General features: G+C 41.5%; 1 protein-coding gene across 1 annotated transcript; it reads left to right on the forward strand.

Moving 5' to 3' along the window:
- Positions 1 to 683: 683 nt before the first annotated feature.
- grinab (glutamate receptor, ionotropic, N-methyl D-aspartate-associated protein 1b (glutamate binding)) lies at positions 684 to 12,015 on the forward strand. The gene is made up of 7 exons (XM_084335978.1): positions 684 to 1,014; positions 1,811 to 2,268; positions 2,788 to 2,903; positions 4,414 to 4,614; positions 7,746 to 7,874; positions 8,266 to 8,409; positions 9,545 to 12,015. Exons 2-7 carry the CDS (start codon positions 1,857 to 1,859, stop codon positions 9,695 to 9,697), a joined length of 1,155 nt encoding a protein of 384 aa, XP_084192104.1. The 5' UTR covers positions 684 to 1,014; positions 1,811 to 1,856; the 3' UTR covers positions 9,698 to 12,015.
- The last annotated feature ends 806 nt before the right edge of the window (positions 12,016 to 12,821 follow it).

Here is a 12,821-nt window from a genome sequence, read left to right on the forward strand (position 1 = left end):
TGAAAAAGCAGTCTTGAGTGTCCATTGAATTGTATTGCAATGTTACAAGATGTCTCTATTTTTTAAAAAGCACAGTCTTTCAGTGTATTGGACTGTATTGTTATGTTGTTGCACAATTGCACAGTTGTAAAGTGGTTGCACAATTTGAAAGGTCACGATATTGGTGTTATTTCAATAAATTTAAACATGGCCCATTTCATGACTATTTTGTTGGGGCGAGGGGGGGGGGCCAAAATATTTTGGTCCGCCAAAAGGGGGCCTGACAGAAAAAGTTTGAGAAGCACTGAGCTATACTGTCTATCTGTATGTCAAGTATGTCATATATGTTATGATGAATTGAAAATGGGGGACCCTGATGTAAACAAGACGAAAGTCTTTCTCTGGTCTGCATCCCCTTAACAATTGTATGTATTGAGCTGTACTGTACTGTACCCATTCTGCAATCTGTTAATAAAGTTTTCAATCAATCAATTCAATCAATCAATGCTGAGCGGCCCTCACGCGTAGCGCGGCCCTGAGAGCGCCGCTGGCTCTGCGGCTCTGCAGCTGCATACTATTGAACATAACTGGAGTAGCTTCCTGACACCTACTGGTTTCATTTGTGTCAGTGTCACGCATCTCTGCCAAGCACTGAGGCGGGTTCCCTGAGTCTCTCTAGTGCCTTCTCTGGTTTATGAATAGCATAATGATGACGCAAGTCGCTCTTGTCAATAATTTGCGGATTGTTTAAGGATAATCAATCCGAGGTGTTAGGTTTCGCCACACGGGGGCGTTTGGTAGCGACAGTGTTTTTGCCTGGTAGCCTCGTCGTCGGGGTTAAACATTGTGGGGGGTAGAGGCTACACGTTGACTGGACGGTCCGGACGCCGGATCTCTAGAAGCTATCGGGTGACTGACCACATAATATACTATACACTCACGCTTTAGAAAATTGATGGACTTTGAAACACAACAAGCGCACCAACAGAACCGTTTATTCTGAGCGGAATAAAGCGGAGACATACATTTCGTCATGTGAGTATCCGCCGTTATAGAATTTTCCGTTTCTGTTTTCCGTGTCCGACGGTAAACCGAAAGCTCACAGTAGTAGCCTACTGTAAACTGTCGCACTTTCGTGTGCAACAATGTTATATAAATGTAATTTGACAAACGCTATTGTTTTCCCCACACATTCCCCTTGATTATTTATCGGCCAACCTAGTTATTAGACAACCCAGTCGTGTGCAATTGGAAGGTAACGTTAGTTGGCTCGAGCTGTTGTTGTTGTTATCAGTTGGCCTGCGCGTCACACGGCTTCCTGTAGTAGTCATCATGCGGTTCATTAGGCCCCGACTGTTCATCTAATCTCCTCATGACGTCATGTGACCAGTTATTGCTAACTGATCAAGTCCTCGAACTGTGGACTTTGCTCTGGGTTTAGAACTCACTAGAAAGGAAAGCAGGCACGTGCACACGTAGGGCCCAAAGCACCTGCCATTTCCCCTCCAGAGTAAAAATAAAGTGCCCTTTTTGGCTGGTGTTATTATAATTGTAGTCTTTCTATGTAATTCTATAAAAATGGCTGGTTCTAGATTCAAAACAATGCATTCATTTATTATGTTTCAAAAGATGCCTGCTGTTGGTTGATCTATTCTATCTTGATAAAAGTGTGCTCAAATGTTCCTGCATGTTATGTGTGTGCACCTTTGTTCTTTTGGGTTGAGCACCTGCCTCCTAAAATGTCTGCACGTCCCTGGAGGGAAGGCTATCTGAGTACAGTTTGCATTATCCTCATGCTGTAGGTCCTGTTGTGTCTCTTGTTGTACCACAGTTCACACTGATCAACCCCTGGGCTGGTCCCTTGCCCTGATCCAGAGATGTCACAGCTGGATAAGAACATCTATTCCCCCATAGAAGGGGGTCCTCCACCATATGCAGCCCTCGGGCAGGCAAGTCCCACTGGATTTGGGATCCCCATCCCTATTCCCATGCCTGGCCCAAATATGCAGGGGATGCCTACTCCAGGCGGTGTCCCACTGCCTTTCCCACCGCCAGGAGCTTTTGGGCAGCCTATGTATTCCCAAGGTAACCCAGGGGCCTTTGGACAACCTGCGTATTCCCAAGGTAACCCAGGAGCCTTTGGACAACCTGCATATTCTCAAGGTAACCCAGGAGCCTTTGGACAACCGGCGTATTCTCAAGGTAACCCAGGAGCCTTTGGACAACCGGCGTATTCTCAGGGCAACCCAGTATTCGTCCCCAAGTCCAACCCATACTCTCCGCTCTCAGGTAGGCCAACACGGTCTCATCAGAAAACGCACATAAAGTACTTAATCAACTACAGGAAAAAAGGTACATAATGTGTGTTGTGTTTTATATATATATATAAGTAATATATTTTCGTATCGGTGAAAGGGGGAAAAAAAGTATGAGTCAAACTAACAATGCCTGTGGGGGGCGAGTGCACTCACCACTAGACCAAGCCACAATATGAAATGTAAATATGTTACTTATGGCTATAACATAACATACCTTATGTACATTTTTCCTGTGTTTGATACCTACTTTATTTACCTATTTTAAGCAAGATTGAGCTGGGTAGGCAGGCATACCTACAGCCAGGGATGAATTGAAAACCAAAAATGACAAAGTTCTTTTTGCGGTGTGGGATTGTGTGAAGGTGAAAGTGGGACTTGTTTTAAAGAGCAAACACGAGCACATGCCAGAAGGCCTGATGCTGTGATGGAAGTTCATGAATATGCTGTTTGTGTATCTGTGTGAAAACGGTTTGTGACTCTTTTTAAACAGACCCTGGGGACAACACTGGCTATCACGATGAAGACTCTCCTCCAGACTTCTACGAGAATCAAAACATCAGCTCCGGATTAGATGACAAGACCGTGAGACGGGCCTTTATTAGAAAGGTAAGGAGACGCCGAGACGGTGGAGGCTGTGGTGCAAAGTAGCCGAAGCTGAATAACTTACTTAGTCAGAAGAGACCTGGGCCCGTTCCCCGTACGTGGCTAACTGGGTTAGCCGGATAATCTTCAGGATAACTTGACATAAGTCAGGCTTTTCGGTTCCACAAAGCAGGTTTAGCTAAATCACTATGGCAACAGATCGAAAAATTTTAACCTGCTCCAGCGCAGGTTTAGTTAAGTTAGCTGGATACGCTGGCCACTCCCTCAGGGAAAAAAAGGTCAGCTCCCTTCCTCTGAATAATGTTTTTGTGCTTCGTTTTTCTAGAGGGGGCTTTTGAAATGTAAAATAATAGACCTAAAATGCTGATAATAAATCATATTCAGCCTATGGATTTACTTTGTCCTAAATAATGCACGTCATAGCTATATGGCGCACACAACACACTATGTGGTTATTTTAATAACGGAGCATTGCAAATGTGAATCCCGCTGGGATATTTTTATGAATGAAGCTTGGATCCGAGGTTATTGTAAGAGGCCTATCGGGCGTTTGGCTCAGATTAGTTTCATATTCTCTGCTGTGGATGTATTTGCTTAAAGGAAAACTCCAACATTTTGGAAAATTAGCTTATTTAACATCTTCCCTGGAGTTAGACAAGAAGATGCATACCTTTTTTGTCTCTGTGCATGCATTAGACTTAGGGAACAGCCGCTCCCTTAGCGTAGCTTAGCTTCATCCCTGGAAGTGGGTCAGAGTTGTAGCCTGACGTTCCCTACAGTGCCCTACAGTCACGAAATACACTCCAAATTCAACTCCAAAACGTTCCTGTAAACATGTTGTGACCTGTATTTACCACGTGGAGAAATAAAAAATAATTGAATTAGACAATTACGTTTTCTAAGCAAATATACTCTAAACAATTTTTTGCCTAACCACTCGTCTCTGGGCGCAATCAGTGATTTCAACGTGTCGCCGTGTTTGTTGACATTCTCATTCATTCAAAGGATCCGAACCGATTGAAGTTTATGGATACCATGACTTAAAATCCTCTTACCTTGACGATTAAAAGCCTCCCCAATTTAGAAAACAGTATTCCAATGGCTGGTCTTGATAGGCTGCTAGCTAACGGAGCTAACCAACAAACACAGAACCGGGCGGACACTAAAGTAAATAACGAGAGCAATGACTTCCTTTCTGGGGGGTTTCAAAATAAAAGAGCGATGTCTATAGCAGCGGAATACGTTTATTTTGTACATTATCTAACGTTAACACGAACCTAAACTAACGTTACAACTAACCTAAAGTTAGTTTAGGTTCGTGTTACCTTATTGTCTTTACCGTTGCTAATTGTCGAATTCAATTATTTTTTTATTTCTCCACATGGTAAATACACAGGTCACAACATATTTTAGAATTCCTGAGAAACACATTTTCTTTAAATTTCAGATATTGATTGAAGTTGTCAGAAATATATTTCATGTCGACCACCTAACAATCCACTACTGTCAACAGGTGTTCCTGGTGCTGACTGTGCAGCTGCTCATCACGTTCTCCTTTGTGGCCATCTTCACCTTTGTGGAAGGCATCAAGTCATATGTTCAGGTCAACATATGGACTTATTATGTGTCCTACGCGGTGTTCTTTGTGTCCCTCATTGCGCTCACCTGCTGTGGAGACTTTCGCCGCAAACATCCATGGAACCTGGTTGCATTGGTAAGGCTGTGTGGAGCTCGTTTATCTGTCACTGTACTTCTACTGGATAAGTATCATGGTAGTATGATGGTGATGTCAGTGTTACCATGGTACCGGGCAGCGTGTGAAATGGTAATACCACATCATGTATCACCATGGTTTTGTATTTATAATGATGTATAATTCAATTAAAACCATGATGATACCGATGGTGATATGGCATTTTCATCATATTTTGGTCACTACTGTGGTGGAATGTAGCCGAAGCTGAATAACTTACTCAGTCAGTAGAGATCCGGTTAATAAAATGTATTAACTCAGTCAAAAAGTATCAATACAAAATAGTCAGAGAATGGCTGGATGACTCTCACATTAGGTGACTAGCTATGAAACCCGGAAATGAGAGACCTCCCCATCATTGAGGGATACCTTTATACACACGGGAGAGGGTGGGGGTCAAGAAGTGACTGGACATCTGGGGAGATGAAGGACTGGGGGTTGGGTGAGATGAAAGAGAGGAAGAAAGGAATGGGGGAAGGGTGATGGAAAGATGGGTGAGAGAGATTAAGGAGGGAGGGGCGAAACGTTTTATCTACCACCACACTACCATCATTGTAATGACCCAAATATGGTGGAAATATCATACTTTTTCTTGGAAATACCGTGATACTTTTTCGTAAGGGCTGTAAATAGTAGGGCTGCTCCCTCATTGTCGATTCATCGGTACGTTTGGTCTTTGTCGACCAAGACCTTTTTTATTTTTACATAAATCAGTTATTGCTTGAAAAATGATATGCATATCTCTGATAATCATGTGATTTAAAGAGGTCCTCCTGCATTATTGCATGGGGGAAACTCAAACGTTACAGATTTATCGATGAAATAAACAAATTGATTAGTCAACAAAGTCATATGACTAGTTGACTAAGAATAGAGGCCCTGCACAGAATGTTTATGCAGTTCTCTATCTTCCAACATGGCTGCCTGTAACCACATTAGAAAGAAAATGTCTAATTTCAGTGCAGTGGTAGAGCAGGTAGAACACTGGAAAAGCATGATACTACTGTGTCACTGACTTGTTTACAAGTAATAAGAAACCAGACTATTACATTTCTGTTGATATATTTCAGTTCAGTTATTTTTTATTTCAGGCTTTGGACACATAACAACGTACATTCCATAAATCACCAAAGTTTTACCAGCTGCTATTGCAGCATTGTCCAATTGTCCGAAAAGGGCTAGGGAGAAGCACTAGGCTTGTCGGGCCCTGTCCCTGAAGACTTACGTTTCATTTTTTATTTTATTTTTTCATTTACATACATACATAGTAGATACATATAGTACACATTTCAGTACACACATATAGTACACATTACAGTATAGTATACCTGCAGTATATAATAGTATATAGTATTTCTCATATATCAACACGTAATAACCTTCTCTTACATTGCCATGTACAAAGCAATGGTTGCTATGTTACAGGCAGCCATGTTGGAACTACACAAACATTCCATGCAAAGCCTGTCTATTTCTTTAGTCGTGCACAGCTTTAGTAGATGGTACTCTGTAAATACAGAGAAAGATGAGGGGTGGGACCAGTTTAGATTCTAGAAGGTTCCAGGGTCATCTTTATTGAACCTTGAACCTCGCTATCTCTGGTTTGACACGGCAGTCTTTATAATCTTGGTTTCTGCATCACTCCATTCAGGCCTTCTGGTTTCGATATGAAATGTTGTTTAACTGTGAAGTTCAATAGGGCACTCGCCACGAAATGCTGGAGACGCTGGGCTCGTCGGTTCGAGCCCAGCGCTCCACATTTGCTTTCAGTTTAGCTGGTCGTTCATACTAATACACATTGGCCGTATTAGGGGGTGGGAAACTGATGGGTGGGGATCGGGCGTTGTGGACAGCGACTCCTACAGGTCGGTTGGTGCGCCTGCGCAGTAGAATCAGGAAGTGTCGGGGGCAGCGTGAGCCTCCCACGCGTTACTCCTCGCCACGGAGAGATTGAGCTGCGCAGGTGAAAAGATGCAACTGCTGTTACCTCAAGTACCGGAGGGGACTTGTGCTATGTATGACTTAGTCCACATTGCAGCCGGCTTGTGGGAGGCAAGAAACAGCGTCCGTGACAGGGGAGGGTTGAATTGGATGATACGAAATTGGGATGGGAGAAAAATATAGAAAAAAATGGGAGAAAAAGTGGATCAAAAAAAAACTGAAGTTCAATAGAGATTAAATTCACTGAAACATATTTATTTTAATTACACCATCATAGATTTAGGAAATATCCTAACTACAATAAGAAAGTTAGTATTTGCTAGGTACTAGCTTACTGCTACTATTATTCAGTGTTGGAGAAACTCTAAAACTGTGGTTTACAGAACTAGCTACTTCACAGTGAAATAAGTTAAAATCAATCTTGAATAGCCTATTCTTAAAAAAATATTTATTTTGGAAAAAGTGGCCTAGAGCAATGACATTCAAACTACATTGTGGAAAATTATCACTATGAGTCTGGAATGTTATATATAGATGCATGTTTGACACAGAGCGTGTCAACTGAATTGACACAGTAACAGAGTGTGATTTAGTGGTCAGTCGGTCAGTTCATGCCTCAGGGTGTGTTTTAAGGAGAGGACAGGGTATGGGGCCATTATTGTCCCAATATGTTTTGGAAATGTACATATATCTGTACAGACAAAGGACTCTGTGGCAGCTGTGTTTTGTATTTGACCAAATTAAACATTCTGTGTTGTCAGCAATTTACTCTTGTTAGTCCCTGTTATCCACCTCAGTAGAGTGAATCGACTTCTGTTCAGACAGACTTTGGTTAAACTAGTAATTGAAAACCATTCCCCCAACACTGCTATTATTTATTAATTGAAAGAGAGATGTCCCGCAGTCTTGATGTGTTTTAATGTTTCTTATTATTTATTCATTGAAAGAGAGATGTCCCGCAGTCTTGATGTGTTTTAATGTTTCTTATTTATTAATTGAAAGATGTCCCGCAGTCTTGATGTGTTTTAATGTTTCTTATTATTTATTCATTGAGAGAGAGATGTCCCGCAGTCTTGATGTGTTTTAATGTTTCTTATTATTTATTAATTGAAAGAGATGTCCTCCAGTCTTGACGTATCTTGTCTTTTCAGTCCATCCTGACTCTGTCCCTGTCCTACATGGTGGGAATGATCGCCAGCTTCTATGACACGGACGCGGTGATCATGGCTGTGGGCATCACCGCTGTCGTCTGCTTCACGGTGGTCATTTTCTCTATGCAGGTCTGTATTATTTGTATTATAAGTCTTGTATGGGGTTTGTTCATATTCTCTAGGGCCGCCCCGAATGCTTCAACGGCTGCCATGGTAATCGATGCCATTTGAATGCTTCGAAAACATGCCTACACCAGCATGAGAAATGGCAACATTAATTTTCCTTATCTTCAGAGAAGGACGTCTAGTTCTTGTAGAAAACGTTCAGAAAATCTACCCATAGCTCTCATCCACCTGCCACATTGAAATCTTGTGCGGGCAGAATGCCGCTTTACTAACCTACTACATCTGTAGCTTCAAAGCCCCCAAAAATGGTAATCGGGACAGCCCTAATATTTATATATATATATAATAATAATATATATCAGATTGTAATGTGACCCCTGACCTCCTCCCGTAGACCAAGTATGACTTCACTTCCTGCTACGGGGTACTGTTGGTGTGTGTCATGGTCCTGTTCATCTTCGGGATCCTCTGCATCTTCATCCGTGACAGGATCCTGCACCTCGTCTACGCCTCGCTGGGCGCACTCGTCTTCACCTGTGTAAGTGCTTGGCTGAGCACATTTCTCTACTATTTTTCATACACAGGTGGTATGGATGGGCGTGAGTAATCGATTACTGAAGTACTCGCCGTTTCAACTGAACTCGAGTGGTTTTTTATTGTGGTTCCTTTAAATCACAAAGTGCTTGTTTGTGCCACTGAAACATAGATTTAGCTTTGAAATCCAGCTAACTTGAGTTGTTTGATTGATTGATTGATTGATTGAAAAGTTTATGAACAGATTGCAGAATGGGTACAGTACAGTACAGCTCAATACATACAATTGTTAAGGGGATGCAGACCAGAGAAAGACTTTCGTCTTGTTTACATCAGGGTCCCCCATTTTCAATTCATCATAACATATATGACATACAGATAGACAGTACTGCTACATCCATACATTTATGACATATCAGATTTGCAAATACAGTACTGTTTGTGATACAAAAGTGTCCAGAAAAAGAGTGTATATACATTTGACGTAGAAACTGTACATTGGAGGAGGTTGGGTGGGTGGGGTGGGGTGGGGTTGGGTGGGTGGGTGGGGTGGGGTTGGGTGGGTGGGTTAGGTGGGGTTGGGTGGGTGGGTGGGGGCTGTACATTGCTGGAAGACAACACTGGTCGGCTGTGGAGAATGAGCATGTACTGCAAAAGCTAGCGTAGCGTTATCTAAAAGATAAAAACAGCAGTTTGTGTTCTTGCATTTCCAAATTGTGCCAACAACATGTTGCCCACTTTGCGTAGCATTCATAGACTATTATTGATACGGACAAGCCGTTCCATGAGCGGAGAGACCTGCTGCAGACAGAGTGGAGGTAATGTAATAATTACAAATGGTAACTGACTGTTTTGACTGACGATATGGATTAAGCATCGGTATATTGCTATGCACTGTTATGTCCACAGAGCGAGACATAATAAAATTGGTTGTGTGTGTGATTCCATGCAATATCTCGTTCTAAAAAAATATTTCCCTGAACAATAACTTGAGCACTACTCGAGTAATTCATGCGAGTACTCAATCTGGGAAAACATTACTCGTGCCCATCCCTAACAGGGTAGTAATTTATGTAGTACATTGTTATTACTATTTTGTAAAAAGTGTCATAATGATTTATGATTTATGTTTTTGGCAGTTTCTGGCAGTGGACACGCAACTGCTGCTAGGCAACAAGAAGTTGAGTCTGAGTCCAGAAGAATACGTCTTCGCCGCCCTCAACCTGTACACAGACATCATCAACATCTTTCTGTACATTCTGGCCATTATCGGAAGAGCACGGGGCAACTGAGGATGCCTCTGGCTTCACAGGATGGGTTCAGAACGTGCCGATATGTGTATTAGGAATTTTTTTTTTTATTTTTGATGTGTTTTCAACTGTAATCTCGCAGTAGGTTTCTTCAATATGAATGAACCCACACCACATTCTGGTGTCGCAAGGCTTGCACAATGTTTGACTTGTAAGTGTGAATATAATGTATATGTATCTATATTATTTATTATATTGTTTTTTGTTTCCATAGAGAAAGGCAGATATATAATATATACAGATATATATAATAGCCTGACATGTCAGACCCATGGGAGAGCTAGTGAGTTAGCTTGTGACCTAGTGTTCCATGGATCTGATGTGTCAGGCTAGGGTATATAAAGATTTACTTGACATAGCATTTAATCTTTGGTTTAAAAATAAATGTACACTATAGGCCTAACATTACCATGAGGAAGCAAACCTCTGTACCTTGGGAATTACAGTAATAGAATGACCATTCATTCACATCTCAATTATTGAGTAGTTATTTATCTAGTACACCTTAAATGGCTGACATAGCATGCTTGGAAATGTTGTCATGGAAATCGGTGTTGGTTTGGTGCAAGAGACGAGTAGATTTGTTACCATGGCAACGGCATAATTAGGATAAACACTCAAGTGACATGCACTGTCCACAAATACAGTAAGTGCTGGCGATACATTGCGGAACTTCTTGAGCAACATGCTTACAGGAAATTAAAGGGAAATTCCACTGCAACATTAAACCTATTTACCAGATTGAGGTAGGGCTATGTGTCATAATGGCACATAGCTCTATACCAGGTCCATCACTCAATTTAGAACTTCAATTTGAATTTGATAATACCGTGAGTATCTCTAGCACACTCTCGCCAGGTAACAGTAAGCCGAAGTCCCAGCTCAGCCCCACCTCCTTGTGTGTGTTTGGTAGGAGTGGTGACCTTTGATTGGCACTGTCTGGCTGCTGCACCGTTTCGCCTCAGTGTGGTCTACTCTACACTGTAGTAAAAAAATATATATATATATTATTGATCCCCTTGGGGAAATTCAGCAAGATATAAAAAAAAACACCTCTTTTGTAAATACAGAGACTCAGAATGCAATTTCCTTTTTTTTTGCGGGAAATATACAATGTTCAGTATCTGGGCAACAAGAGGTTGTCACACACAATCTGTACAAATGGTTTGTCCAACCAACACAACCTTGGCCAGTGTATCACCACCATGAGACAACACTCATTAAAAATGCAAACACTTGTCTATGGAGGCTGTATTCGGTGTACTAACTAAAGCACACACCTACGCACATCTGTCTACGCCTGTACATCACAGCCTGCTGAACACAGTGTAACGTCATCCAACTCTGCCTAGGAGAATGGTACTGAAGGAAATCACCACGGATACGTAGTAGTAGACGTAGACCCTTTCTTGAACGTTCATCCAAATGATGCTGTCGCTGTTGGTAACGCAACAACTCTTGAGTCTCACATGCTGAACGGTTTGTACTGGTCGTTTTCTCAAGTGTATTTAGATCATATTCGTCTTGAAGAGCGACGCTTCTATAATCTGCCAGGTGTTCGTGTGGCCCACCTGTTTGAAATGACACACGAGACCATGTGAATATGTCAGAGAATGGAAAGCTACGGCAGGAAATCGGAGACCTGAAACGGATACTAGGTCGTCTGAGAGCCAGCGTGCAGGAGCACACCTTTGACAGTGGTATTCTGGAGGATTTTCCAAGTATGGTGAACTGTTATTGTCTTTCGCCACTAGGTGGCACCCAGCATGCATTTTATTTTGTCTGTATATAAAGTAATAGATTAGGTTTGACCTATCTATGTTGGATTCAACTGGTCAACACGCTCGTATAATACCTTTTGCGTTTTTAATAAAGGTGAAATGAATATTGACATTTAAGGTCTAAATTATTATGATTTAAAATGACTCATTAGGGCAAGGATTAAATAGATAATGTGAGACCAAAAAAAGGTGAAGGCAGCGAAATACCGTTAACTAATTTAGGCTATGTTGCATAAATGTATTAATCAGCCTGCAAGAATATTTCAGTATTTTCATAAGGCTGATGTTTTTTTGTATTGTATTTAAAGTGGTAGCCTAACTTATTTGAAACTTGACCAAACTACTTGTTTTGAGAAGAATTCTAATGAAAAAAAATCTATCCAAATTTGAAGTCAACGCTGAGAAATACAGCCAAAAAGTGACAACTTGCCCCAGACTTCTCAACTACCAAACTTGTAGTTAGCTTGCAATGTGCCTGTATTCAGCATGTGCAAATTCTGTATTTGAAATGCTTTTGCTTTCTCAATAAAGATGAAGCATACGCATCATATGCTTGTGTACTTGTCTATTCTCAGGAAGTAAGACAACCTCTCAATGGCAGGGCACCCTGGAGGAGAGCAAGTTCAGCCAAGGCTAGCAACAAACCAGTTCTAACAGTGTTCACAAAACATCCTCCCCTATGAGCCTTGTGTCTTTAGTTAAGAGCACCATGCATACAGACACAACTGAAACTAGAGTTTGATGCCCTCAGTCAATCTTCCATGTCCTGGAAGGTCAAAGGTTAGTGAGACGAGACCCACATGACACTTCGAATTGAGCCAATTGTCATGTTGTTGAATTGATGAGTGAAAGCTAGTACTGGCATATACACCGTGTAGCTAGCTACTAGCTACTTCACAATGAAATGATTAACGACTACGGCAAGTGTCTCTTCCCCTGGTAGATGACACTTCATCCACAGTCCAACTCTGACACCGGACCCACTATTTTTTACCCTCATCAACTCTCAAGACCGGCCCGCGGGATGATTCTGACCGGCCCGCGAAAGATTACATGATAATAAAAAAAAATAAAAAATAATAATAATAAAAAAAATTTTCTTTTTTTTTTTTTTGTTTTTTTTTTTTACTTTTTTTTTTCATGTCAACGTTCACACGCACAGTATACGCTTAGGAGACATGCTCAGAAGATGTTGGTTCTCTTTGGATCCACCTACATATGTGAACAGACATTCTCAGTCATGACGTTTACCAAGTCCAGGTACAGATCCTCTCTCACTGATGAACATCTGGCAGCTTTGCTTCGCATCTCCACCTCAGACATGC

This window comes from Notolepis coatsorum, assembly GCF_963971535.1.
Source record: "Notolepis coatsorum genome assembly, chromosome: 19".
NCBI classification, from domain to species: domain Eukaryota; kingdom Metazoa; phylum Chordata; class Actinopteri; order Aulopiformes; family Paralepididae; genus Notolepis; species Notolepis coatsorum.

What these genes read in the sequence shown, in the direction of transcription:
- grinab (XM_084335978.1), top strand. Translation starts at nt 1,857, where the DNA reads ATGTCACAGCTGGATAAGAACATCTATTCCCCCATAGAAGGGGGTCCT. An exon ending in CATGGAACCTGGTTGCATTG is followed by an intron (nt 4,615 to 7,745) that starts GTAAGGCTGTGT and finishes TTGTCTTTTCAG; the next exon opens with TCCATCCTGACTCTGTCCCT. An exon ending in TGGTCATTTTCTCTATGCAG is followed by an intron (nt 7,875 to 8,265) that starts GTCTGTATTATT and finishes CTCCTCCCGTAG; the next exon opens with ACCAAGTATGACTTCACTTC.